Genomic DNA, 27,007 nt, shown 5'->3' on the forward strand with positions numbered 1-27,007 from the left:
TCCACGCTCACTACTGGGGATTGAACCTGCAACCTGAGCAGATGCCTTGACCAGAATTGAATCTGCAATCCTTCAGTCCTCAGGCTGATGCTCTATCGGATACAGTAAATAAGTTGTCTATCCACTGAGCCAAACCAGGGAGGGCAATTTCAGCTTTTTAAGTGTTTAAATAAATATTTGCCTTTGTCCCTAATTTCGTATTATTTTTCTTAAAGGGGGACCTAAGTTGCATAAGCTTCAGTCCTCACAGATGAGCCTATGGCTAGCAGCAGTCTCTGTGAGAGAGGCCAGGAGGTAGACCCCTTAAGGGAAAATGGATGGGAGACAGTGCTCAGACTCTGACATGCTGGTGGGTGGTCAGTGGCTCAGCCGGTCAGAAGCCCCACGGGCTGTGGAAAAAAGTCCAGAGCAGATTCACATTACGGAACTCGGTGCAAGTGCGGATCTGGAGGCCTCATGTACATCTGAAAGCAAGGCTGCAAACAAGGGGACAAGTTGAAAAAAATGCATGACATATCCCCAAGGCATAGCCCCAGATTCCATTGCCAGCCCCCAGATTCGTCACTCCGCTGAAGAACCTCCCTCCCACCCTGGCTGATGGCGCCTGGATCACTCCAACCTGTTCTCTGAGTTATCACTATCAGCAATTTACCTTCCTCAGACATCTCTCTTACTTTCCAACTTCTGAAAACCCAGTTGTCTGCCTGCATTCAGGTAAGCCCCTGGACGCTTTCACCTGTTCGTTTATTTCATGACGGGAGAATGTTGAAATCCAGACCCACTTTCTTTCCGTGCTGCAGAGAGCGGGAGGCTTGGAAGCAGCCAGACGATGACAGGAATGAATGTCTGAGGGCACTGAGGCTTCCCCGTCCTGCGAGAGGAGACTTGTGCTTGGCAGCCTCCCAGCCGAACGCCCGGCTGGCACCCGGTGATGTGGCAGGCGGCGTGTGCATGTTATGCTCTGCGAGTACTGCTCACTCTGTGGTCTGGACAGATATAGTGGTTTGTTACTGTGGCTTACTTTGCTGTCTTCGAGTCTTCGAGCCAAAACATGTTTATGGCATGGATCCTGGATGGCAGTGATAATGTGGGCAGATTTACATATATATCTTCCTATTGAATGTTTTGAAAAAATATATTTTATTGATTTTTCACAGAGAGGAAGAGAGAGGAATAGAGTTAGAAACATTGATGAGAAACATCAATCAGCTGCCTTTTGTACACTCCTTACTGAAAATGCCCGCAACCAAGGTAGATGCCCTTGACCGGAATCGAACCTGGGACCTTTCAGTCCGGAGGCCGATGCTCTATCCACTGAGCCAAACCGGTTTCGGCTGAATGTTTTTTAGAAAAAATTTTCAGGGGAGTAAAAGGTAGTAAGAGATCACATGCAACTTATTTACTTAATCCTTACAAAACATCTCCAAGGTTTTGAAGAATAATTTTTCCCTTGATTTTTCCCCCCCAAGTTTTTCTAGCTTTGCTTCAGTGACTCTGCAGTGCCCAGCCGGCCGTCCTCACCCCACTGCCCATTAGAATAACCTGGAGGTCAGTTCTTTTGGGATGGGGCCCTGGCCCTGGCTGTTTTTAAAGCTCCCCAGGGGATTAATCCTACAACCAGGACTGAGAACCATCGGGCCTGGAAAAGATGGGCCAGGATGTTGATCTATCCTTTCCCCAGAGGGTGAAACAGCAGACAGTCCCAGTGGTTGTAGGGAATTCAGCCTTTGGGTTTTCCAATGGCAAGAGCCCGATGGCAGCCTTCCTTCCCTTTCCTGGTGGCGAGGGACTTGGAGCTTGAGGTAGGAGGGCAGCTGGTTTCTGTGGGCCGCAGCTCTCAGCTCAGGCGGTGAAGGTGACGGTGAGAGAATGCCCTCCCGCTCAGCTAACATACTCATTGTAGGCGATGTGGCCCAAGAGGATGAGGAAGTCCTCGAGAATGAGTTTTTTGACTTTGCAATTGGAAGTGATCCTGGTGCAAAGGAAAGGAGGACATACATAAAAGAATCTGTGGGGGCTGCCCCCCCCCCACCCCGGGGCGGGAGGAGAGGGTGGGCGGGGGAGTTCAGACCATAAAGCACAGGAACGAGGAGGGGTGTGTAAATGACCTAGAAGGAGAGCAGCTGGCTCAGCTCGTTGAGACTCGCAGCAAAAAAGCCACAGACGACAAAAAGGGCCGCTTTAATTAAGTCCAGAATGAGAGGTTCCAGGAAGAAGATCTGGGCTCACTGCTCGGAGCCAAGTGCATAATGTTGATGGATGAGAAAAGAAAGTGAACACTCCACAACTTTTATTTCTGTTTACCCCATCAAAGGGGACGATCGCTGCACTGAGACGAATAGGATGACCTTTGGTTGGAAGGACCTGGAATCTAAGACAAAAAGTTTAACTGGGGAGGAAAAATGCAAAAAAACACACAAAACCAAACACACACACACACACACACACACACACACAACAACAACAACAACAACAACAACAGCAACAACAAAAATCTAGGAAAATTATAAAATCTAAAAAAGTAATTAAAATAGAATAAAATAAAATAAAGTGAGAATACATCAATTAGTAGGACCGGGCAGGAAGTAGGACATTCAAACACATTTTGAAATTCACTCTATGCCATAGGGTCTATGGTAAAGTGACATGCAGTGGAGAAAAGACAAATAGTGTTGGCTAACCGTTTTGAAAGACAAAAAGCTGGACTTCTTTGTCATTCCTTATATCAAAATAAATTTAAGGTGCATTTTAAAACACCAGGGGGAAAAAATTTATATGTGATCTTGGAGTGGAAAAGAGTTTTCTGAATCTGTATATCTACATATAGATGTATACACCTACACACACACACATAAATGGCATTGATATATATTTGTTTATGAACAACAACAAAAAAACAAAGTGCTTGGAAGGATACACACCAAACTTGACAGTAGTTATTTGTGGGGTGTGAAATGAAGGGCAAAAAGTGAGATAGTTGCTCTCTCTTTCTACACACACACTATGTTAATAACTAAGATTATAAATATATAATCTATTTTATGTATATTTAGACATTGGTTATCTATTTGTTGATTTTTATTTATTTATTTATTTATTTATTTTACAGAGAAGGTACATATGGCCTGGCTGGTGTTGCTCAGTGGTTGAGCAACGACCTATGAACCAGGAGGTCATGGTTTGATTCCTGGTCAGGTCATATGCCCGGGTTGTGGTCTCGGTCTGAAGTGGGGGGCATGCAGGAAGCAGCTAATCAAGGATTCTCTCTCATCATTGATGTTTCTCTCTCTCCCTCTTCTTTCTTCTCTGAAACCAATTTTTTAAAAAGGTACATAAAATAAAAATAAATTTTAAGAAAATTTAGTTAAGAATTTGAAGAACAAACTTGCTTTGAAATAATTTCAGATTTTTTAATGGCCCAGACAAATCTCTCCCCAGGGTCCTGAAAGAATGTGAGAACTGGCTAAGCCATAGTCCAGGAAAGGGAAGACTTATTAAGCAGGCATTGTGCTGTTCAGTACAATAATAATTAGCGGAGGCGTGGAAAGGAAGCAGCAATCACTAGAAGGAAGCAGAGCCAACTTTGAGTTCTGTCACTTGGACAACCTCTGTGACCTTGGACAAGTTACCTAATCTCCCGGAGCTCAGCCTCTTCATTACAACACCACGGGGTTGTGTGAGCATCGAATGAAATGAGGCTAAACATGCTTCCAAAGTGTGAAGGGCCACGCACAGATAAAGCCTTGCTATTCTTTCGCAGGGATAGTACATTGATTCATCAGAGGATTGTGGCAAACCCAGTATATCTGGATGCAAACAAAATATTTGCCACATTTCACTGCATATTTTAAGAAAGGTTGGAAAATGTGAGTCAGATGCTGGGATAATTGAGTGGGCTAGGAACTTGCTGAATGATTATTCATTAGGATGCTGAATGAATGAGTTGATAGAAAATTTCTACTGGCCTAATACAGGGTTCACTACACTCTGTATTTTACAAGGCTTTAATTTTTATCAAATTTGCAAGTGACATAAAGCTTAAGACAGAAAACATGTGAGGGACAGAAATATCCCAGCAGGCCGAAACAAAGATTATTTTTCAATATAAAATGGAAGTAGGATAAATTGTCTCTAAATTATACAAAAATTTTTCAAACATTTAAATATTACAGTTCCTAGAGTTAGCAGGAGTTTAGAAAACCAGGTAATTTCATATTGTCTTGAGAAGAGTATAAATAGGCACACCATCAAAGAAAAATAGACAATGTGTAACACAGGCCTTAAAAATAAGCATATTCTTTGACACACACACACAAAAACACTTCTGGAAATGTATAAATTGTGCAAAATAACCTAAACAGAGATGTCTATACAAGTATTATTAATGGCTGGAAATAACTATCAATAGCATATACAGCTAATAGTACAGATTTTATAAGTAAATGATGGTACTTACATCGCATGAAATACTATTTAGCAATGGTTCTCAGCAGGGGGTACTTTTGCCACCTTTCCCTCCCAAGGGACAATTGGCAATGTCTGGAGACAATTTTGGTTAACATAACCTGCAGGGGGAGGGAGGTGCTCCTGGAATCTTAGGGGGTAGGTCCAGAGGTACTGCTAAAAACCCCACAATATACAGGAAAGCCCCCCCCCCCCCCGCCCCCAACAAAGAATTATCTGCCCTCAAATGTCAGTAGTGCCAAAAAATAGTGTGGAGAAGCTCTGCTATATAGTCTTTAAAAATGATGTTGAGGCAGAAGAGTTAACGATAGAGGGAAACATTAAAATATTTTGTAAAAATTTTTAAAGTGATTAAATACTGAGCAATTTCTTTTGTGTGTGATAAAAATGGACTGCCTCCAATGGTAATTGATGATAGCAGTGTTCCGAGTGATTTTTCTTCTGCATTCTTTTCTGCATTTTTCAAAGTGTCTTATAACATGTATTATCTTGAACTTCAGTGAAGGAAAATATCCAATGAAGATTAATTATCAAGGGCTGGTCTTTTCCATGAGCGCTGTGAAAAAGTTCGGACGGTTTTTGTTAGTAATGAGTGTGCAAGTCTTGGGCTAGATTAACCAAGATGCATCTTATAAAACGCAGAATGAGGGACTGTGGTCCTCTCCAGCCTGTGCTGGCCGGGTCTTACCTGGACTCTTGTGTTAAAGATTGGGCACCCCATGTGATCAGCATGAGGGAATTGTATATTTATATTGCACCTATTTATGCAGAGACAAGTGTGTTTTCCTGTTGATTTAACAGAAGTGGTGATCTTAGTCTGAGCCAATAAACTGAAACTTCTCCTTGGGTCACGCTAGGATGACTCCCGGGTAAATGTCCAGTCTGTCAGAGCTCCCCTCCTCCCTTCCACGCGAGGTGTGGACAATGGCTCCCTTGGGACAGTGAGGGAGAGAGGACCTAGACCCACACCAGCTCCTGCAGATCCTTGCTCCCCCTGCTGGTCAACGCTGCCCCTGGAGTGGTGGCAGCTGAGGGGCAGTCTGGGGTCTCAGCCACCTTCCTTCCTTCTCCAGTCCTGGTTGGGCACCACTTCATTCCCGCTGCTGGACCGCTGAGGCCGGCCGGCCGGTGATCTCACACGTCTGGTAAGCTCATCAGCCAGACTCTCAGCCAGCGTTGGCACGGCTCTGTGGGGACACAGGAAAGGTCCTGGCCACGCAGGAAGCAGCTCTGCCTAGAGCTGAACTCAGCCCTCCCTGCTAAACTGGGTTACTAAGTTATTTACTTAGGACATGCATGCTCTTTTCCATGTGCAATATTTTTTTTTTGGAGGCATTGCTAAGGAAGTGGGTGTTAAGGGGAAAAAGAGGCTGAAGAGATGTGAGGGTTGCGGGAGGGGTGGGGGGGTGGGGAGATTGGGAAGTTGGGACATTGCACAAGAGCTCTCAAAACTTTCCATTTCACTTAACAGAGCCCCGAGCAGTGGCACCTCACCAACACCCCCAGGCACTCCGTGGCTCCAACCCTCCCTCTCCATGAACCTATCAGTGGGAAGGATGGAGACTACAAGGGAGGGGCCAGTGCAGGAAACAGGGCTGCACATTCCTGCAGGCAACTCCTCAACGGGCCACAGGACTGTGTGGCTGCTCAATGCCAGGACCGCTGCCGACAGCCAGAGTCACGGCAGCGGGTGCGAGACAGGTCTACTCCCCACGGAGGAACACCGAGTGGACACATGTGGTGCTCGGGCTCCGGGGCATCGCTGGGCCCAGGGCTAGTGTTAGCCACACAGGATTCAGAGAGCAAGACTTGGGGGGCGCAGGTGGTTAGGGAGATGTCACAGAAGCAGGAGGCAGTGAGGCACTGGAACAGAGTGAGGCCTGGGGTGGCACTGTCTGTGGAGAACGTGGTGTGAAGGTGGGATGTGATTGTGCTTGGGGGCGAGCTGGTTAGCAGATCCAGCATCTGCACACTCAGAATACACCACCATGTCCCCCACACCACTCCTCCCAGCCGGGGTGCAGAGCAAGCAGCCTCTAAGCGCCCTCCTCCACTCCATGGAGGGGCTGGAAAAAGGAAGAGAAGACAGAAATAGCTGGAGAAAGCGAACTATGTAAACAGTTCCAGGAAAACACGCCAGGATTGAAACCACAGTGACCCAGAAAAAGCTAATGCTTGCTCATCGCTGGCTTCAGCACCCCATTTTCCCTGCTCATGCTAAGGTATTTCCTCTCAATTATTCTCCAACAGGACATTTTGGGTCCGACTTCCTTATTCTGCTCTTCAGTGACGGAATGGGGCCAGCGCTCCTGCCACCCACTCGCCCGGGGCGGTGGCTCTCTCCTCCCGGAGGACGTGGAACGGGGGAACACGACCATCCACTCTTCGTTGGCACAGGCTCCGAGGAAATGACCCACAGCACCCAACAATTGGTTTAATTTTATTTCAAAATTGTACAAAATGGCCATACGTGGCTCTAAAAAACTTTGTCTTCAGACACATGGAAATTCAGAAAGAACAATAAAACAGCTATCGTTCACAGTGCAATGGAAAGGCTTTCTCTGAGGCAGCAGTTACAACTCTTCCTTCTTCTTCCCTAGTCTCTCGTGGTCTCCCTCCCGGAGGGTTCGAATAAAATTGGTAAATCCCGATTCCTGTGGGGAAGGGGTGCAAAGGAGGAAAAAAGGGAATTTTAACCCCTGATGCAGATGTCATTCTTCCCCTCACTGCCCTTCTTTGAACCACCCCCTCCTCCCCCCGCACTCCATGTACTCACTCCAGGGGCAGCTGGTAGTGCAGGGCGAGTCTGCTTGCCTACCCAGAAACCCTGAGAAGCAGACAAGGAAACTCTCCACCCCTTGGGAGCCCCCCCCCTCCCCGCCCCCCCCCCTCCCCGCCCCCCACAGGCTCTGGAGACAGGATTTCTATGACAAACCTCCTGAGACCCTCTTCCAGCCGGGCCCAGACCCTTGCCTCTTAGCTCTGATGGGCCAGCTGAGCCTTGAGGCCCCCCTTTGCTGCCCCTCAGTGGCTGTATCCCTGTCCATCAGCAGAAAGAGCTCTGGGCAGATTTCTCTCCCCAACTCACCGTCCGATCGCTGTCGTATTTTTCTACAAACTTCCCGTAGTGGTAGTAGTGGAAAGTGGGGTAACCCTTGATGGCCTCCTGTTGACACAGGTCCTGGTTCTTCTCTTTGATGCAGTCAACAGCAGCACAGCAGATCTACAGGGGAGAGAGGGAGGGTCAGCCCAGGGGTCCCCAGTCCTGGTGCTGAGGCCTGGGCCTTCGAGCGCACACTATGGCCCTTCCCCAACAGCGGGAGGCGCTGAGCCAGAGCATCCCCAGCCTGCAGCTCCCCGGAGCCTGGCGGTGCCTGTTTTCTATTCCCCAGGCAGCTGGGTAAAGTTTGGGGGCCCGGCGTGGAGTGCCCTCAGACCACCTTTTAAAATCAAAAGTACCACAGCCTGTCTGTATCCGCAGGTTTTGCACCTGTGGAATCAACCAACAATAAATCAAAAATATATGAACAGCCCTGACCAGTTTGGCTCAGTGGACAGAGCGTCGGCCTGCAGACTGAAGGGTCCCAGGTTTGATTCCGGCCAAGGGCATGTACCTTGGTTGCGGGCACATCCCCAGTAGGGGGTGTGCAAGAGGCAGCTGATCAATGTTTCTCTCTCATCGATGTTTCTAACTACCTATCCCTCTCCCTCTGTAAAAAAATCAATAAAATATATTTTTAAAATATTTGAACAAAGAAAAATCCCAGAAAGTTTCAAAAAGTGCAACTTGAATTTGTCACGTGCTAAGCACTACACTGAACCCACTGGGATGAAGTGATGTGTAGGCACGCCCAGCTGTAGCCTTTTTATGCCAACATAGGTCAGATGCAAATACTACGGGGTTTTATGTAGGGAAGTGAGCATCATCAGATTTTGATATAAAAGCTACAGCAGGGTGTGGTTCTGGAACCAATCCCCCAAGGACACGGAGGGGCGGCTATATAATGACCACAAAGGAAACTCTGACTTGAAAGCAGCTGCAAACATCACAGGCTTACATGATATTTTCTGGGAGGCACTGTGGGATTCATTCATTTACCATATTCCTGAACATCTGTCTGGGAGGTAGTGTAGTTCAAAGGTTAAGAACAAGAGCTTTGAATTCCAGTTTCTCAAGTGCAAACCTTGTCTGGGCTGTCTATTAAAACTTGGGGAACATTACCGGACCTCCTTATGTCTCAGTGCCCACCAGCACAGGGCCCTGGCACATAGTTAGTGGTCAGTGAATGCCAGCTGTTGTTATGTTCACTCCTGCAGGCCCCAAACACAAGCTCTGTCCCTGCTAGACGCTCAGTGTCTGTTCAGATAAAGGGAGTCAGACAGAGACAATCCCAAAGCTAGGCAGGGGGTGCGATGGAGGTGATCCTGGGCGCCAAGAGAGCGCCGGGGAGTGGAGCAGAGGCACCGTGCACGGCTGCCATCTGAGCCAGGCCTGAAGGAGGAGGCAACGAAGGCTGGTGCCAGCCAGGAGGGCACAGACCGGAAACTAGGAAAGAGTTCAGCAGGACCAAAGCAAGCAGAGTTTTGGGTCAGAAAGAGGTCCCCAAATTCCACAAGCTGGGTAGTGTTTCCTTATTACAATATTTATTGTTCTTTCAAAACAAGAGACTCTAGGCAGACACACAGAACTTTGCCCCTGCACAGGGTCACAAAGCAGGGCAGGCAGAGAGAGGGCCCGGTGACGGCAACACGAGAGACCAAAGCATCACAGGGCAGGGGAGGGCCGACTCTGAGGACAGGCGGCCTTGATCCAAGTCCTGCCATGTGTTCTAGAAACCAGGTCTAGGCTGACCTTGACCAAGTTCAGTCACCGACTGACAACTGCTCTCACTGCCGAGACACATAAGTGAGATCATTTTATTTATTTTTATTTTTAAATATATTTTATTATTTTATTATTGTTATTTTTTATTTATGGAGAGGAAGAGAGAGGGATAGAGAGTTAGAAACATCAATGAGAGAGATGTGCCCACAACCAAGTTACATGCCCTTGATCGGAATCGAACCCGGGACCTTTCAGCCTGCAGGCCGACGCTCTATCCACTGAGCCAAACCAGTTTTGGCAGTGAGATCATTTTAGAGCCCAGTGCCTGCTCTGGAGGAGTTAAAAGAGGGCGATTTGAAGACACAATAGCCAGAAGGGCTGCTTTTGCCGGATGGCCAAGGAGGCCTTGGCAAGGAGAGAGCATCTGACCGGAGCCCTGAGTGATGAGTGGGCCACCAGCTGCGTGATGAGCACCGGGATGGAGGCCAGCCCACACCGGGACCTGAGGAAAGAATGGCCGGGGGTCTCTGAGAACCGAGCCCATGAAGGAATCCAGACTGAACTATTACCACAGCGTGAAGCGTTGAAGAACCACCGCTCACACGGTCCTTTGGCTGCTGGTCACTTACACTGGAACGGAGGCTCCCTTTCCAGGCGGGAGAGCCCAGCAGGCCCCCGACAGTCACAGGGACTGAGCGAACAGGGAGGTACGGCCTGCCCTCTGGTCCCCAGGGTGCCACACCTGTCCGCCCTCACCGGCCCTCACGGGCCCTCACCCTGCTCTGCTACCTCCGTGGCTACACAGCGTTCTCTATGGCACAACTTGACAGAGCAGAGTTTGCAAACTCGCTGCACACAATCCCTTTCTGGCTCTCATTCCTATTCTATTTGGCCCACAGAGATTTTTTTTTTTTTTTTAAATCTGAATTAGCTGCCAACCTAAAAAAAAGAGCCAAAAGATTTATATCTAAGTTTGGCTCGCCAACTTCTCCTTAAAAGCCAGATTTGATGGCACTTGCCCTGCGTTCTCACATGCATACGCCCGGCGGGAACTGAGGGGCGGCTGTCTCCTTCAGCTGGGTCCAACGTGCCATCCCTGGCCTCCACATGGAGCCCGATCCACTGGACCTGCAGCCACTGGACCGGCAGGCTGGCCCCGGCCGGCTCCCAAACCCAGCTCGTCCTCTCGAGCACTTTCTGAATTACTTAGACACGTGAAGCAGATGCTCCTCTGCTGTCTCTGGGTCCTGTTTCTCAGTTCAGGGCAGGCAGGGAAGGGCCCGGCCTAAGGGAGACCCCACGCCAGGGCCGGGCAGCTGCCTGCGTCCAGCCCTTGGCCAGGGACCAGCGCTCCTCGCTATGCTGTGAAAGTGTTTGATGAGCGTTGCTCTGGGCTGCTGCTCTCCCTGCATCCGCTGTAAATTATAAATTTAATTTGTATACATGCCCTGGAGCTGTGGGAAATGTAGTGCGTGATTTTATAAATCTGCTAAATTAAAAATGTGTTCCTATTCGAAATCACCGAAACGCACTGCCAGCCGCACACAGAGGGCGACATCGGCTGCAAAGACTCCTCCACGCTCCGTTTCCAGGGGAGACAAGGGCGGCCCCCGCAGAAGAAGTGGCGTGGACTCTCGAAGGAAGGCAGCCTTTCTCCTCTCTCCCAATTTCACCTGCCCGCCTGCCCCTCCACGCCCACTCAGGATGTGCACCGAACCCACCCGCAGCACCGAACATACACCTCTAACTTCCAGGTTTGTTCCCTGGCAGCTGGCTGTCAGTGCCCGCCCGTGTCCCCCGGCCCAGCCCTTGCCTATGTGTCACCTGCGAGTCCTGGCTGCAGAGAGCAAGAAGGCCAGCGATGGGCAGGGCTGAAGGACACATCCCCCTGGCAAGGTCTCTCCGGGGACAGCCTAGTTACCCATGAGGTAACCTGCTCATTAATGGCCCTGCTCTGGTTCCTTCCCTGTCTGCTCTCCCTCCCTCTATCCTCTCCCCCGGCAGCTTCCTGAGACCACCTCCCCAATACTCCCCTGCAGTCAAGTCCCAGGCCCCCACTGGCTTCTGGGAGAACTCTGACAATTCCTGTTTATTGGGTTCTGACTCTGCTTCTATCTGGCTGGGTAACTCTGGGCTAATCATTTAAACCCTCTAAGAGTTGATCTTTGAATGGGAAAGTAATACTGCCTCGTTGATGAAGCTACTGTGAGGATTACATGGCATACTCTTTTAAAGTATTAACAGGAGGCCCCGCTGGCATGGCTCCGTGGTTGAGTGTCAACCTATGAACCAGGAGGTCACGGTTCAATTCCTGGTAGGGGCACATGCCTGGGCTATGGGCTCAATGCCCAGTAGGGGGCGTGCAGGAGGCAGCCAATCAATGATTCTCTGTCATCATTGATGTTTCCATCTCCCTCCCTCTCCCTTTTTGAAATCAATAAAAATACATTTTAAAAAAGAAATAAAGCATTCATGGGAGAGGTACTCCCAAGAAATGTCAGATACGTTATGGTTCCTTCATTCAGTCAACAGTTACAGAGGTCCCAGGAGTAAAGACTGCAGGGAATTCAAGGACAAATGAGGTCCCGGTCCTCAGAGAGCTTTTCCTTCGGATGGGCAGACAGCTTTGTGAACATGGGATTGGGGGGGGCTATACACAACAGAGTTACAGCAGAGGAAGTTACGGCCAATCACAGAGGAAGGAACCCCTCCCGGGATGTCCTTCATTCCTGGCCCAGAGCTGCACTGCGAGCCCGGCTCCACCACCAGGCTGGGCACACCCTGATGTACAGGGAGACGGGCCCCGCCTTGCAGCCCAGTGGTCCCCTGACCTCTGCCTGTGTCCACCAACCTCACACCTCGGATCCCCGTCCTCCATGGCCCCTGCCATAATGCCGCCCATTCCAACACTAACAGTGTGCAGCCCTTTCTCCACTCAGCCTGCCCACAGCTAAAGTGCCCCCGTAAGCTCCTGGGAGGCGGTGGAGGCTCCCCAGCTAAAATATGAGCGGCCTCGCATGGCTTTATTGACTCAGTAAAATAAATCTCTGCAGGAGCTAATATTGACTTTGGCTATGAAAATGGAAGTGAGTGACCAACTGCATATTGATTGGGGAAGGAACAGGGACCCGCTTCTGGGTGGAAAAAAAATATAATTCTGGCTACGAGGTGGATATCAGAAGACCCAGTTCTGGCTACAATGACCCACCGGGCCTTCCACGGCTCCTCTCCGGGCTTGGTGCCTCATGAGCAGAAGGAGAGACCTGGCCAGACCTGTGGTCACCCAATGCCAGCCTGTGGCCCACACAAGAGCCAGCTGTTGTGAATCACAGGTCCTGGAACCATCCCCGAGAGTCTGACTTGATGGCTCTAGGATGGCGCCCAGCCATGGGGCACCAGTAGCGTTTGTCCTCCAAGCCGGAGGGACAGAATGCTCCCCTGAGGTCACTGAGAGCCGCCTCCAGGAGCCCCAGGCCCGGAGCGGCCCGGCACAGAGAGGGTAAGTGTGCCTCTGAAATGAGGGGATCTCCGGCTTGGAATAAAGGAAGCTGGAAGGAGAGACAGAGGGACTGACCCCAGAAAAAAACCAGCAACATCACTGGCCCGCACTAAGACAACTAAGCAAAAGGTGTATCAGTGTCTCAGAGAATGAGGGGTCACCGTGAAAACGGGGCTTCTGTGCACCAGTAGAGGGGGAAGGGGAAGAGGAGGGCTGGCCTTTGGCTGCTGGCGGTGGGCACAGCCAGCCTGGCCTTGTCACAGCCCTGCAGCCATGGAGACCCAAGGAGCCACCCGGGGGGAGGGCAGTGGGGGAGACCTCACAGCCCCACCACTCTCCTGTGTCCAGAGCAGACTGTTCTCCGGGGAGCTAAAGCTTCCCCATACTACCCAAAGCCCGGAGTGAGGGTGCCCTGCAGGACGGGCCCTCCAGAGCAGGGCAGCCACCCTGATTCAGGCACAGGCCCCAGTGCAGAAGCGGGCTAGGTGGTGCGGGCGAAGGGAGCTGGGAAGCCCTTCCCGGCACGTCCCTCTCAATGCAGGCCAAATGTCAAGCAAAGGAGAAAATGGTTCTGGACCTATACCCCCTATGGGAGGGGGAGGTGTGCCTTCAAAGGCAGAGCCAGGACCTGTGGGTGACGACGGGACTCCCTGAGTCTTGGGCAGGGTCCTGGGGTGTGAGTCCCCAGTGTGCCCTCACTCTCCACACATGGGCCTGTGCTCCAGCCTGGCTTCCTCTCACTTGCTATCCCTCTAAGCCAGGGGTCCTCAAACTTTTTAAAGTGGGGGCCAGATCACGGTCCCTCAGAGAGCTGGAGGGCCGGACTATATGAACTACTAATTCCTACTGTAACACCTCGGCTGCGCTCACTGCCCAAAAAAACCTGGCGGGCCGGATCAGACTCCCCTGGGGGCTGCATGTGGCCCGTGGGCCGTAGTTTGAAGACCCCTGCAAGCTCTCCCCATCCTGTTACTGCCCCTCCCACAGGGCCGACTCAAGGTGATCCAGGAGAATATCTGTGTCCAGCCAAACCCCATTTGGTCTGAGGCTTCTACAAGGAAGATGAGGCCCCATGGTACAGATGCATGACCTTGGGTTTGGGTGTGTGTGTAGGTGCTCTTCTGGGCCTGCCAGGGGACAGGTGCCTACGACGCTGTGCCAGGCTGGGAACGGTCTTTGTGTTCATCTGGACCAGCACTCCAACCTTACAGAGGAGGGAACTCACAGCCCGGAGAGCGGATGGACGTCTCCCAGGTCACACAGGTGAGCAGCAGCTAAGCCGCCCCATCCTGAGTTCCGGGGCCTTCTCCTGGCCACACACCACCCTCACACACCAGGGCAGGTGCTAGCTTGCCCTGCCCTGGCTGCTGGAGCTGCTGGAGCTGCCAGGGGGCCCGGGGGGAGCTGCCTGGGGGCCCCACTCCCCGAACACTAATCCAATCTGCAGGTCTGGCTTGTTAATTTTATGCTTCATCAGTCAGCCGCCGCAGGAGCCTTTCCCGGGGAGGCTCCGTAGACACAGCCTGCTCTCCTCCGCCCGGGCTGTCTGCCGTCTACTTTTGTTGAATTTTTTTATTTGTGTTTTTGATTATGTAAGTAATGCACGACTCCAGATCCTGCTATAAAAAGGTTCAAGCTCTAAAAAAAGAAACAGATAACCCCTCTTCTACCCCCTCCTCCAAGGAAGGGCTGCAACGGCCCAGTGTATCCCTTTTGGTTGATTTTGTAGCATAAGTTCAGCGGCTCTAGCCTGCCGTATGAAAAGAGAATGTCCTGGTTCCCAGGACCCCCAGGTCTCGGCAGATCCTATCTGGGAAGGGGACTGAACGGAAGGGAGGAAGGTGTGGGAGTTGGGGACAGGGCAGAGTTGGAGGCAGGACACGGATAAAGAGGAGGATCCTTACCTTTCGATCATCTTTGAAGACGTCCGCGGTGGAGGTGAAGTATGGAATGACCTTCTTACAGTGTGGGCACCCTGTCGAGAGGGAGAGAGAGCATTGCACATGAGGGGGAGGCTGCAGACCTTCCCAGGACCCCAGAGAGGCCTTTCGAGGAGCGACTCTCACTTAACAGACGGTGGGAGCTCCGCTGACTCCCACCACCTGCACACCCCACTGTCAGGGCCCATGCATCAACCGTGCCCCTCCAACCACCATCCTGTGTGTCTGCCGTTGGATGAGAGCTTTATCGGTGTCCCTGTGCAAGCGGCAGGCCCATGCCTGCCCAGGACCTCCCTTCCCACAGTTACCTTAGTGATTCTCAACCTTTCTAATGCTGTGACCCTTTAATCCAGTTCCTCATGTAGTGACCCCCAACCATAAAACTATTTTTGTTCCTACTTCATAACTGTAATTTTGCTACTGTTAATGAATCGTCATGTAAATATCTGCTTTCCGATGGTCTTAGGCGACCCTGCTAGCAGGGTCGAGACCTACAGGTTGAGAACTGCTAGCAGGGTTGTCTAAGACAATCAGAAAACACAGATATTTACATGACAATTCATAACAGTAGCAAAATTACAGTTATGAAGTAGCAACGAAAATAATTTTATGGTTGAGGGTCACCACAACATGAGGAGCTGTATTAAAGGGTCGCGGCATTAGAAAGGCTGAGAACCACTGCCTTAGAAGGTGATGAGTGCTCGGGATTCTCTGAGCCTGTTACAAAGCCCCCTTCTCTTGCAAACCTCTCCATTTCACGATGAACACAAAGACCATCCCAGCCTGTGACAACGTCGTAGGGAAAGGAGGGGATGGGCGATGGGGGTGGCACAGGAGTAACCACGCTGCCTGAGGCCCTGCAACTTATGCTTTGGGGCTCACTTCCACATTCTCAGTAACCACTACTCTCATCCCAGAACGAGCTGCCAAAGCAGCTTCTGGTCCTCTTGCCGCCCTTCTACGCTTCACTCTACAATCCATCTGAGCCTGGGATCCAGGAACGGGAAAGCCAAGGTCAGGCTGAGAGGACAAGCTGCTGGGGTCCCTGCCTCTTCTAGGCGCCTGGGTTCCTGACCCCAGGAAGAGGCCCATCAGCATAGACAAGGACCTGTGACTCCAGCGCCCCCTGTATGGGACAGGGCGTGCCTGCAGCCCTCAGGCCCTGACAACAGCATCTCAGGCATGGACTGGCACCTGGGTAGGTCCCCTTCGTCCGTCCTCCTCTCCCAGTGCATCCAGGACAGCTTCGGCGGAGGAGAGTCCGGGAAGCTGCAGGCACTCTTGCCCAGACTCGCTTTCTAAGCCCACCTCCTCTCTCCACCATTGTCCAGACGTTGAACTCATGCCAAGACAGCGAACTGCTTCCAGCGGAAGATTTCCCTGACGGTGGTAATTAATTCTCATCAAGACGCAGGTGGGAGAGGCGAAATGCCCTGGCTCCGGCCAACTTCCCGACAAACAGACTGCCAGGCCGGCCCTCCAGCCCTCCCTCGGCCTCGGGGAAGCCAAGGTGGGGAGCAGAATGGCTCTGCTCATCTGCTTTCCCTCTTTTGAAAAGAAGATAATAATGACTGGCATTTCAAAGGGTTTTGTGAAACCAAATGAAGCCTAAGCTACGCTATATAGTCTGCCGTCAGCGCTTGAAGGGCTCCCGAGATGGGCCGGACCACCCCTGCGGCCTGGCTGGTGGACCGGCCAGCTGGCCACAGCACCGTGTGGTCCGTGATGGGGAGGGGGCTTAAAGGGATTTCCCATCCTCTGGCCCAGGAGTAGAGAGGAAAGCTAGGCTGGTTATGGGTTACATCAGAACTTAACGAGACGAAATGCCTAGTACAGCCTAACTCGTGGCAGATACCAATAGATGTTTTCTAAATGGCCTCCATGGCAAACACAGGAATACTTCCCTAAGGTGACTCAACAGAGGTCAGAATAGCTCCAATTCATGAAGATTTCAGATTATGAAGACATGACAGTATGGAGTTTTTTTTTTTTAAAAAAATATATATATATATTTTCTTGATTTTTTACAGAGCGGAAGGGAGAGAGATAGAGAACTAGAAACGTCGATGAGAGAGAAACATCAACCAGCTGCCTCCTGCACACCCCCTACTGGGGATGTGCCTGCAACCAAGGTACATGCCCTTGCCCGGAATTGAACCTGGGACCTTTCAGTCCGCAGACCGACGCTCTACCACTGAGCCAAACCAGCTTCGGCAATGACAGTATGGAGTTTTTAAAACATTTACAGAGCTTGATGTAGGTGCTGGTGGACAAGGCTTATCAAAGCTCACCCTAGGCCACCCAGCGGGCCCTCCTGAGTGGCCTGGGTGCCCGCTGACAGCATCAGGCTGGCCACGAATAAGCTACCCTCTTCCCCCCGGATCCGGTAGCACTAATTGTTCCTTTCTGACTTCCCTGCTTATGGAAAGTGCAAAGGTAACTGCAGGCCTAGTGCAAACTCCTATTTCCATCAACTTAAAGTCTCTAGGCCTCAGATTAATGGCCTCCTGTTGCATCTAATCTTTTCATTATCCAAGAGAAAGAGCACAGCGATTGAATGCCTGGGAGGGAGGCGGTTTTAGAAAGGGCATAAAGATGCTGTCAGGTGGGCCAGAGAGACACAATTTTTTTAAATCTGGATTCTCTTTAAAAAGGGACCACCGCTGCACAGCAGGAAACCAGAGGAGTCTCCCAGAGAGAGGAGAGAGAAACAAAGACTGAGGGCAGAACAGAATTCCAATTCTGGAGACTCAGCCACACTGGCCTAAGAAGGGCAGTCACCGTGGCCAGACCAGTCAGAGCAAATGGGGCTTGGAACGGGGAGAACAGGGAAACAGCAGGAGGAGGAGCTGTGTGGAAGCTGGGGAGGTGGGGGCAGTGAGCGGGGTGTGCAGGGAAGAGATGGGAAGGGATATGGAGGCCAGCTTTTGCTTTTCATATTATATCTACCTCTATCAGAAGGTGTTTGACCTTTATGTCGATTTAGTCTTTTATATAAATGAGTAAATACTAAAGACTATATCTATTATACACTGAGTGGCCAGGTTATTATGATCTCTGAATGCATGATAATCTGGCTACTCAGTGTATATACTAGATATTAAAAGGCTAATATGCAAATTGTTCCCTCAATCAGTTCAACCAGCAGGCAGGCTGGCCAACCACCCACATCCCCCCCACCCACCCATGCATGAATTCATGCACCAGGCCTCTAATACACACACACACACACACACACACACACACACACACACACACTGAATGGCCAGATTATTATTTGTTCAGAGATCATAGATCATAATAATCTGGCTACTCAGGGTAAATAAGCATAAATTATTATTTATTGTTGTTATTATTATTGTTTATCCTCACCTGAGGATATTTTTCCATTGATTTTTAAAGAGAGTAGAAGGGAGGGGGAGAGACACAGAGAGAAACATTGATGTGAGAGAGACACATCGTTTGATTGCCTCCCACACACCTCTAACCTGCAACCGAGGTACATGCCTTTGACCGGGGAGTTGAACCTAGGACCCTTGAGTATAAGGGATGATGCTCTATCCACTGTGCCAAAATGGCTATTTTTATTATTAAAAACTAGAGGCCTGATGCCTGATGCAGTGGCCGCCTCGGCCCTCGAAGCCCTGGCTTCTTCTGGAAGGACATCTGGTCTAATTAGCATACTACACTTTTATTATTATAGATTGTTAAAGGCTTGTTTGTCTTTGGATAGTTCCCCTCCCCCAATATTGTTTAACCCCCTGACTAACATGTCGTCGGATCCGGAGCAGAGTCCAGAGATTATAGGCACTGAGCCCTTTGCCATAGTTGAGTCGCTCAGTGTAAAGTTATCTCTTGCGAGGGCCGACTGTGAGGCCCTTGAGGCCAGGCAGGGACCACGCCTCCTTCCCTTGTGTTCTGGGGCCGGGACTTCGCTCAGCACACAGCTGGTATTTGAGGGGTGTCCTTAGCGCCCCAACAGGGTAGGAGTCCCTGCCCCAGAGTCACAGGGGGAGGGGGTGTTTCCAGGGGAAAGCATTTAGTCTGGTCTTTCTAAAGTCCACGCAGTGGCTGGTCAAGGATTCCAACTTCTACTCCAGGATGTCACTTGCTGCTGAGAAAGCCCTACTCTCTGAGCTGAATCTGAGACAGAAAAGGAGCATCAGGCTGCAGAACAGCTGTCACTAACAAGTCACCCATTGATGCCGAATCTGGTTTGGCTCAGTAGATAGAGCGTCGGCCTGTGGACTGAAAGGTCCTGGGTTTGATTCCAGTCAAGGGCATGTACCTTAGTTGCGGACATATCCCCAGTAGGGGGTGTGCAAGAGGCAGCTGATCGATGATTCTCTCTCATCAACGTTTCTAACTCTCTATCCCTCCCTCTTCCTCTCTGTAAAAAAAAAAAAAAAAATCAATAAAATATATTTAAAACAACAACAACAACAACAACAAAAACAAGTCACCCATGGAATCTCCCGGGACTCAGTCCTGTGCTCACTCTGCCTGGAAGGAAGACGCTAACCTCTGAATCCCCAGTCCTCCAGGCTCCCTCTGAGGACGGGCGAGGACAGAGAGAAGCTCTGTAAGGAACCCAGAGCACAGTCCCCCCAGCGAGATGGGTGAGCCGCCTGAGGGCGGGGCCTGAGGCTGGGTCAGGAGGCAGCCCCTTCCAGACAGTGAGGGCTGAGGAGGGACTGCGGATGAGTGACACTTGACAAGTGGGGGCAGGAGGGGAACAAACAGGAGGGCTGGCTGCCACCCAGCAGGGTTATGATCAGCTCAAGCTGCCTGGCTTCTGCAGAGCCCAGCTTTATTATCGCCCCATGAAGCTGGGCATAACCTGGCAGAAAGAAGGGCGACAGGAAGTGGGACATTCAAGAGCCTAGCCCAGTGGTCGGCAAACTCATTAGACAATAAAGCCAAATATCAACAATATGATTGAAATTTCTTTTTTTTTTTTTTTTTTTTTTTTAAAAGCGCTTCTTTTTTTTTTTATTTATTTTTTTATTTTTTTTTTTTATTGATTTTATACAGAGAGGAAGGGAGAGAGATAGAGAGTTAGAAACATCGATGAGAGAGAGTCATCGATCAGCTGCCTCTTGCACACCCCCTACTGGGGATATGCCCGCAACCAAGGTACATGCCCTTGACCGGAATCGAACCCGGGACCCTTCAGTCCCCAAGCCGACGCTCTATCCATTGAGCCAAACCGGTCCCGGCTGAAATTTCTTTTGAGAGCCAATTTTTTTAAACTGAAACTATATAGGTAGGTACATTGTTATTAACTTAACTAGGGCACGTAGTATTTTGTGGAAGAGCCACACTCAAGAGGCCAAAGAGCCGCATGTGGCTCGAGAGCTGCAGTTTGCCGACCACTGGCCTAGCCTTTTACCGATCAATTAATTTCCAAATGGGAATACACAAAACCTGAGGTGACCAACAGCCACGTTAGCAGGTGTGTCACTTCCTCAGCTCAGCCTAAGCTTTGATTGAAAAGGAATCGCAGGATCTCAGGAGCCGGAGCGAATGTGTCTGCTTCACCACAGCTCCAAAGCCACCGGGAAGGTAACTCCAAATTCCTATTATGTTTGAAGGTGAAGTGAGTGTCTGGAGGGAGGGAGGGAGGAAGTGGCCGGTGGGAGGCGGCCAGCCTGGAAGGTCCAGGAACGTGAGGAGACTGCGTAATGACATGGCACATCCCTGCCGCAGACAGCGGCGGAGGCTTCAGGACTGATGTGAGGCAGGCTCCCCAGGGGGGAGAGGACCTGACAGAGCCGACCGACACAACGGGCCCTGGGTTTGAAGGGCGGCCTGGGACGAAACCGAGAGCCTTGCTTACCGCAGAGATGAGCCCAGGGTCAACCTACGGGCGCCCAGGTCCCAGGGGCGTCTTCCGTCTGGCCCACCCCTCTCTCGCCCCCCAGAGAGCACCCCGGCTACTTACAAGGGGCATAGAACATGACCAAGGTGTGTTTCTTCTTCTTCAGGGTCTCCCGGAAGTTGTCCCCCGTCAGGTGCAGCACGCTGGTCTGCTGCTCCTCCCAGGTGGGCTCTGGGGGTGGGGGGGCCTCGGGGCTGCGGGGAGCCGGGGTGGAGGGGACACATCCATCAGGAGAGGCTCAGGAACAGGCAAGTGCTTCCTCCCCTCCCCCCCTCACCACACAGGGGAGCATGAGAAAACCCTTTGCATCTTTTCTAAAGTTTAAAACCTCTGTTTAAACATAAAAAAAATCTGTACCATCACCAAAGATTCCCGATTCCCTTGGAAAAGCCTGAGAAGAAGCCACTCTGTGAAGGTGGAACAGCTGAGCCCCTTTCTGGGCGGGGCGGCCTCTCGGGTATGGACCCTGACTCCTGGCCGCAGGGACCTCAGCTCCTCCACACGGCTCCCCTCTCGCCCCGTGTTTCTTCTGGGACCCTGAAGGCTGCCCACTACTTCCTGCTCCTGAACCTTTGTTCTGGTGGAGAGAGCATGGGCCAAAGAGTGCAGCGGGTCTGGGTTCAAATCCAGATTACTTACCATCGGTGTGACCTTAGTTAACTTACTAACCTCCTCTGAGCTCCCATTTTCTCTTCTGTTAAATGAGTGCAATGATACCTACTTCCTGGGATCCTTAGAGAGAGCGGAGAGTGCACGAAAGCACCTAGCCAGCTAAGCAGCTAAGAGCTGTGAGGGCCCATGTGCTCTGATAAGGGACAGGCGCGCAGTGCGTGTTTATCATTTCTCACCGTCTTTCTGTCCACTGGTCCCCTCCCCCGGCCTCACAAGAGTATAGATAGATTGCCAGGGTCTTTTAAAGCCTTCTCTACAGTCACGCTCCTCTCTTCCTTCGCTGGGAAGTGTCTTGGGGGGGGGAGGGGGGTCTGACACGGCCCCCTGCATTCTCTCCCTCGCCCCTGCATCCCGACACCCTGTGGCCACTCTCACCTTTCAGAAGGGCTCTCTCCTTTCCTGGTTCTATCTCTCATCCCTTGCCATTCCCCAAAGTTCCCATTGTGCATAAGCTGGTGTTTCTCAAAGCACTGAACGTCCCACTCACACTTCTTGAATCAAAGATTCAAGGACGGCAGCCCCAGGATCGGCACTTTACATCAGCACCTCAACACCTGGCGATGCAGACATACATCCAAGCCGAGGTCCGAGGTCCTAACCAAGGAACTTCAGTTAGATGCTGCTGTTTTCCAGTTCTCGTGTCACTTTGTGACTCTAAAGTCTTGGTTCCCACCTGGGCATCATGACACCAGGTTTCAGGGACCTTGCAGAGGCTGGAATATGTCTTCTTTCTCTCGCCCTCAGCAGAAATGAGGAAATAGTCTTGAATATTTAAGGTGTGTGTGTATGCATGTATGCGGGTATGCTTGTATGTGTGTGTGTCACACGTGTGTTGGGGGAGGGGTATAGATAGGAGAAAGGCTCCTCAGTTGTGTCCTAACAATTCCTGCCTCTCAAACAAGGCCCGAGGCTTCCTCCATTTCCCAGGGCACCTGCGTGACAGCTCAGTCAGTCCCTCACAGGATAGAGAAATGCTAAGAACAGCATGTTCCAAAGCCCTGTGGTGAGTTCGAGGGCCCCTGGGCCTGTAACTGCAGGCTCCTCAGCTTCTCTGGACTTGCAGACTGTTGTGGGGTAGACTGTGTCCCCCCAAATTCACACAGTGAAGTCCTAACCTCTAGTGCCCCGGGACGTGACTGTATTTGGAGGCAGGTCTACAGAGGTAATTAGGTTAAAATGAGGTCTCGGGGTGGGCCCTACTCCAACCTTACTGGTGTCCTTTTAAGACAGAAGAGGACACAGACCATGTGAGGACACAGGGAGAAGATGGCCGAGGAGAGAGGCACCAGAAGAAACTAACCCTGGAGACATCTGGTCTTGAACTTCTGATCTCCATAATGGTGAGAAAATAAACGACTCGCTCTCTGAAATCTTACTCTCAGCCCCAGGATGCCCCAGGCTGCACGGTGGACACCGAGGAGGCCCTGTGAGCCACCGGCGAACCTGGGTGCAAGGGGGTCCAGCTCTCGATTCAAAGAGCCGTGTGTTTCCTTCATCCATTCCCGGGGGACGGAACAGAGTGCAGGTGATGACACCTGGGGCCTCGACCTCGGGAAGGGGGGCCGGGGCTCTAAAAGGAGAAGCACAAGGCTTCCTGGAGCTGACGGAACTGCATCCAGAAAGGCTGCCAGCGGCCTCCTGGGTGAGGACCCGGGGTGAGCACACCAGACGTGGCTTTAGGCTTGGGAAAGTCAAACTGGTCTTGGCTCCGTGGCCCTGAGCCAAAGGCAGTAGCTGCTAAGGCTTAATTCTCCTCCTCAAGGCCGTCTCCGGTGGCCGGCAGCCAGGAGTCAAGATGGACTACCGAGACCATCAAACTTACTTTCGAATCCACTCAATAAAATTCTTCTTCGTCCTGAGCGTGGGCACTGCGTATTTCTCTCCGTTCTTAAAGTACTTCAGTGTGGGGAACTCGGCGATGTGGAATCTTTCTGCCAGGGCCTTGTTGACAGTGGCATCGACAGCTGCAAGGACACCAGAGCTCTGGGATGGGGGAGAGGCCAACCATGCACGACAGCCTCAGACACGGTGCTGGCAGAGCAGAGGGGCCCAGACGGCGGCCCCCAGCTCCCTGCCCCCGGGCCTGCCGGGACCTCGCTGTGGGGTGGCTGGCCCCTGGGAATTCCCATGTATCCCAGGGAATGACCAAACACCGGCACGCTCATCATTTCTCAGTATGGGCTGAGATGAAGCTTTTCAATCTGCCCACCAAGCAGGCTGGGGAGACAGACTGTGGCTGTTCCCAATAGCCAGTCTCCCAGAGAAAAGAGGGGGAGTCCCGGGGCTTCTCCTCAAGGTCATGGCCTGACAGAGGCTACCTGGACGGGCTTGGGAATGTGACCCCAAGCCTCTCTGCACCCCTCCATCCCTGGTAGGGCCCCACCCATCTGACTCGGAAACGTGGAAGTACCACAGCGCTCCGGGGCCGGGAGAGCTGCTCGCAGAGCTGGCAGGGGAAAGCCACTGCAATGATTCATGTCACGGACGCTTCAGACCAGAATGTGGCAGGGAGGGGAGGGGAAGGGTGCTTACGTCCGCCTCTCCGTGGAGGACTTCGGCCGCACTCTCAAACTCTGGCTTCATTTTCTTACAGTGTCCACACCCTGTGGGAACAATGGAGAGAAACCGTTCCCATGGCAGGGAGGCTCCGGTGATGGCCCCCGCCGCCCCCTCTGCGGGATGGCTCGGCCCCGCGCCCAGGGCGCCGGCGAGGAGAGAAGAACGAGGACAAAGAGATCGTGCCAAACCCACTGGGGAAGACTCAGCCCCAACGGACCACCTATTTCTCTTCTATTCACAAAATGCTTCCCATTCACATATTTCTAGGGCGTTGAATTCTGGACTGCCTTATTGTCTTCGGATATTTTAGGAGCAGCCAGGGCCTCTTTGTAAAACCTACCAAATCAGATTAAAAAAAAAAAATCCCCCTGGTTAAACCTTTCCCATGGCAGGCACATTAAAATCCAAAATCCGGGCCACAAGCCCACACCATCTGGCCCCTCCAATCTCAACCCCCTCCTGTGCTCCGCTCGGCGGCCGTGGCCCCCTTTCTGTCCTCCCACCGAGCTCGCTTCACCTCAGGGCTCGTCACGCGGGTGCGGGGAACACGACCTTCCCCCAGGTCTCCGCGTGCCTCACTCCTTTACTGCAGTCACACTTTAGTACGCATTTCACATCTACAGAGAAATTCCCTGGACACATAACCCAAAAAGGCCTCACTCCATCATAATCTCTTCCAATGCCCTACTTATTTTCTCAACTGGACTCAAAGCAGCTGGAGTAACTGCCTTATTTGTTCCCTGTCCGTCCCACCCCCGACCGGACAGGCCTACCTGTCTGTCCAGCTCACCACCACATCCCTGCTATTAAGGACGGTGTTCCACACACTTTGTGAATGAATTAACCTCATGGCTAGCTTGTTCAGGTCTGCACCTGTGGTAACAGGATTTCACTGGACTAAATTCTTTTGGGGGCAAGTCCTGCCTTGCGTGCCCAAATAGTTGCTGGTTTTACTAACCTCCTCGACTTAGTATAACTGGCCACCAAGGCAGTTTACTGCGCAGGTACTTCCGCTCCTCAGCACCATTGATACATCCCCTGCTCTTACCACGTCTAAAAAGCATCTCCGGAAATCTCCAACACCCAGGGATGTTGTTCTACAGTGTCCCATAATATTTTGCACTATATTATGTTAGTGCAAAATATAGATAACACGCACTTAAATGTTTTCTTACAGAAATACTTACATACCTGCCCACACAAACCCTAGCATTGACACGATATCACAAGACTTTTGCTTCTAGCATTCATTCCCTCTGCTCCCTGAACAAAACACTGAGGCTAAGCAATAAACTTCCGTAGACAGTTTATGAAGAGGAGACTGGCCAGGCCCCGTGGAGGAGAAAGGGCTGGCTGGCACCTGCCTGTTCTGGAAAGCCACGCTGTGGGTCATGGGCGGTGCTGGCCTGGACCCCAGTCCCAGCTTCCTGGGCCTGGCCTTCAGGACATCCTGGCGGCGGGAGAGGCCGAGGGGGGCGGGGGGGCTACACTCCGGCCCGCTACGCTTTAGTGTCCTGATTGTGATTTGATAGGCCATTAAGTTTTATCACCAAACTCCTTGTTGGGTTTTTATCATCTGTGTAAGTGCACTTACGCTGATTTTCACGACCTGGCACCAAGGCATCAGCTCCTCAATCACACTCTTCTCTGGCTGTGGGAGCCTTGGCCTCACATCAACCCCAAGCCTTCAGACGCCTCTGGCCTCCATTCCCTTCAATTACACTTAGGATTTTATCATCACGGAGCCTTTCCTGGATTAATTTGGGAAGCGCCCTGGGACCTGAGATTCTAGAGGAGCCTGGATGCTCCTATTCCCATTCCTGCTACCTCTGTGAGCAGAAACATGGATGTCTTAACACCGTGAGTGTTGTCCCTTCTCCCCCTCAGCCCCCTGCAGCCAGACACTGAGAGCTTTTTCCAGGCTTCCAGCTGTATACACACCAAAAAGTCTGTATACACTGACTTTTGCACACTCACGGACACTCCGGGGCAGCCCCCACACGGATGGATGCTTCCATCCATCACAGAGCCCTCTTCCTGTGCAAAGGAAGACTTAGGTTTTCCCCCTCCTTTATGTTAGTGCAAAATATAGATAACGTGTGCTTAAATGTTTTCTTCCAGGCCCCTATCCTAAGGAAATAATCTGACATGTGGACAAATATTTATGGCGAAAATGCTCCGTGCAGCATGATTTACAGCGGGGAAATACGGTAAACAACTCCAACCTTCAACCTAATGCCGCTGGGTAATTTATGGTGCCATTATACAATGGAATAGTATGTGACCTCAAAAGCATGTTCAAAAAAGCATTTTTAAATAACATTAAGAAAAGACATATAAGATAATGTTAAGAAAAAAAGATATGCACAGGAAAAGGGACTTAAAGAGGTAAAATGAAATCCCTTCTTTCCAGTTGGCCCAACAAGCAAATGAAAAATCCAGATGAATTAAAGAACAAAATATAAAAGCGAAAATATTTTAACAGAATTCAATGCACTATTTTTTGTATCCTAGGGGTAGATTTCCCAAGCAACCCAGGAATGGCAGATGGGAAAGGGCAGGCTTATGGGAGGCTCCGTGTGGAGACTGTGGCCTCCGGGGCTGCCAGGTTTGTAACCTTGGCCTCCCTTTTTTGGCTGTGTGGTCTTTGGTGAGTTCCTCAACCTTTCGGTGCCTCCCCTTCCTAACCGGTAAAATGGGATACGCTTGACACAGTCTCAGGTTTTGTTATGAAGGTGAAATGAGTTAATATGTGGAAAGTGCTTAGAACAATGCCTGGTTCATACAGTAAGCGCTCAAAAAAAAATTCTCGCTATTATTTAACTACTAAAAACAGAGAGCTTTTTGTACAATGAAAGGCACGCCCTAAAGAACGTTAAAGCAAGCAACAGACTAACAGAGAACACCTGTTACATGGATAACAAATAAAGATTAATATCCATAACCACAGAGTTCTAGGTCAAGAAGAAAAACAAACTAACTACCCCGTAGAAAAATGGGCAAAGGGTATGAACAGGTGGCTCACAGGAGAAATAAGGAAAGCTGATAATCACAAGAAAAGATGCCCGACGTCCCTGGAGTCCAGGGAGCTGTGGGTAAGTGGCCCTTTGGCCCAGGCTGGCAGGGCTGGAAAAAACCGACAGCACCCAGGCTGGCAAAGACACAGG

The 27,007-nt window shown here is 51.0% G+C and overlaps 1 protein-coding gene and 1 long non-coding RNA gene across 2 annotated transcripts in view; one reads left to right on the forward strand and one right to left on the reverse strand.

Annotated features, from left to right (window-relative positions):
* Positions 1 to 5,452: 5,452 nt before the first annotated feature.
* LOC311616428 lies at positions 5,453 to 6,996 on the forward strand. The gene is made up of 3 exons (XR_014793893.1): positions 5,453 to 5,609; positions 5,936 to 6,154; positions 6,715 to 6,996. It is a non-coding gene; the product is annotated as an uncharacterized lncRNA (long non-coding RNA).
* The window catches only part of PDIA5 (protein disulfide isomerase family A member 5), a 95,690-nt gene continuing 75,572 nt past the window's right edge, over positions 6,890 to 27,007 (reverse strand). Inside the window, exons 12-17 of the mRNA XM_084871652.1 lie at positions 23,814 to 23,884; positions 23,104 to 23,264; positions 20,673 to 20,803; positions 14,693 to 14,763; positions 7,553 to 7,687; positions 6,890 to 7,118 (exon numbers count right to left, since the gene is read on the reverse strand). Of these exons, the coding sequence (XP_084727778.1) occupies positions 7,038 to 7,118; positions 7,553 to 7,687; positions 14,693 to 14,763; positions 20,673 to 20,803; positions 23,104 to 23,264; positions 23,814 to 23,884 (650 nt within the window). The 3' untranslated portion in view covers positions 6,890 to 7,037. The remainder of the gene's footprint in view (positions 7,119 to 7,552; positions 7,688 to 14,692; positions 14,764 to 20,672; positions 20,804 to 23,103; positions 23,265 to 23,813; positions 23,885 to 27,007) is intronic.

Source organism: Pipistrellus hanaki (genome assembly GCF_964339955.1).
Source record: "Pipistrellus hanaki genome assembly, chromosome: 2".
NCBI classification, from domain to species: Eukaryota; Metazoa; Chordata; class Mammalia; order Chiroptera; family Vespertilionidae; genus Pipistrellus; species Pipistrellus hanaki.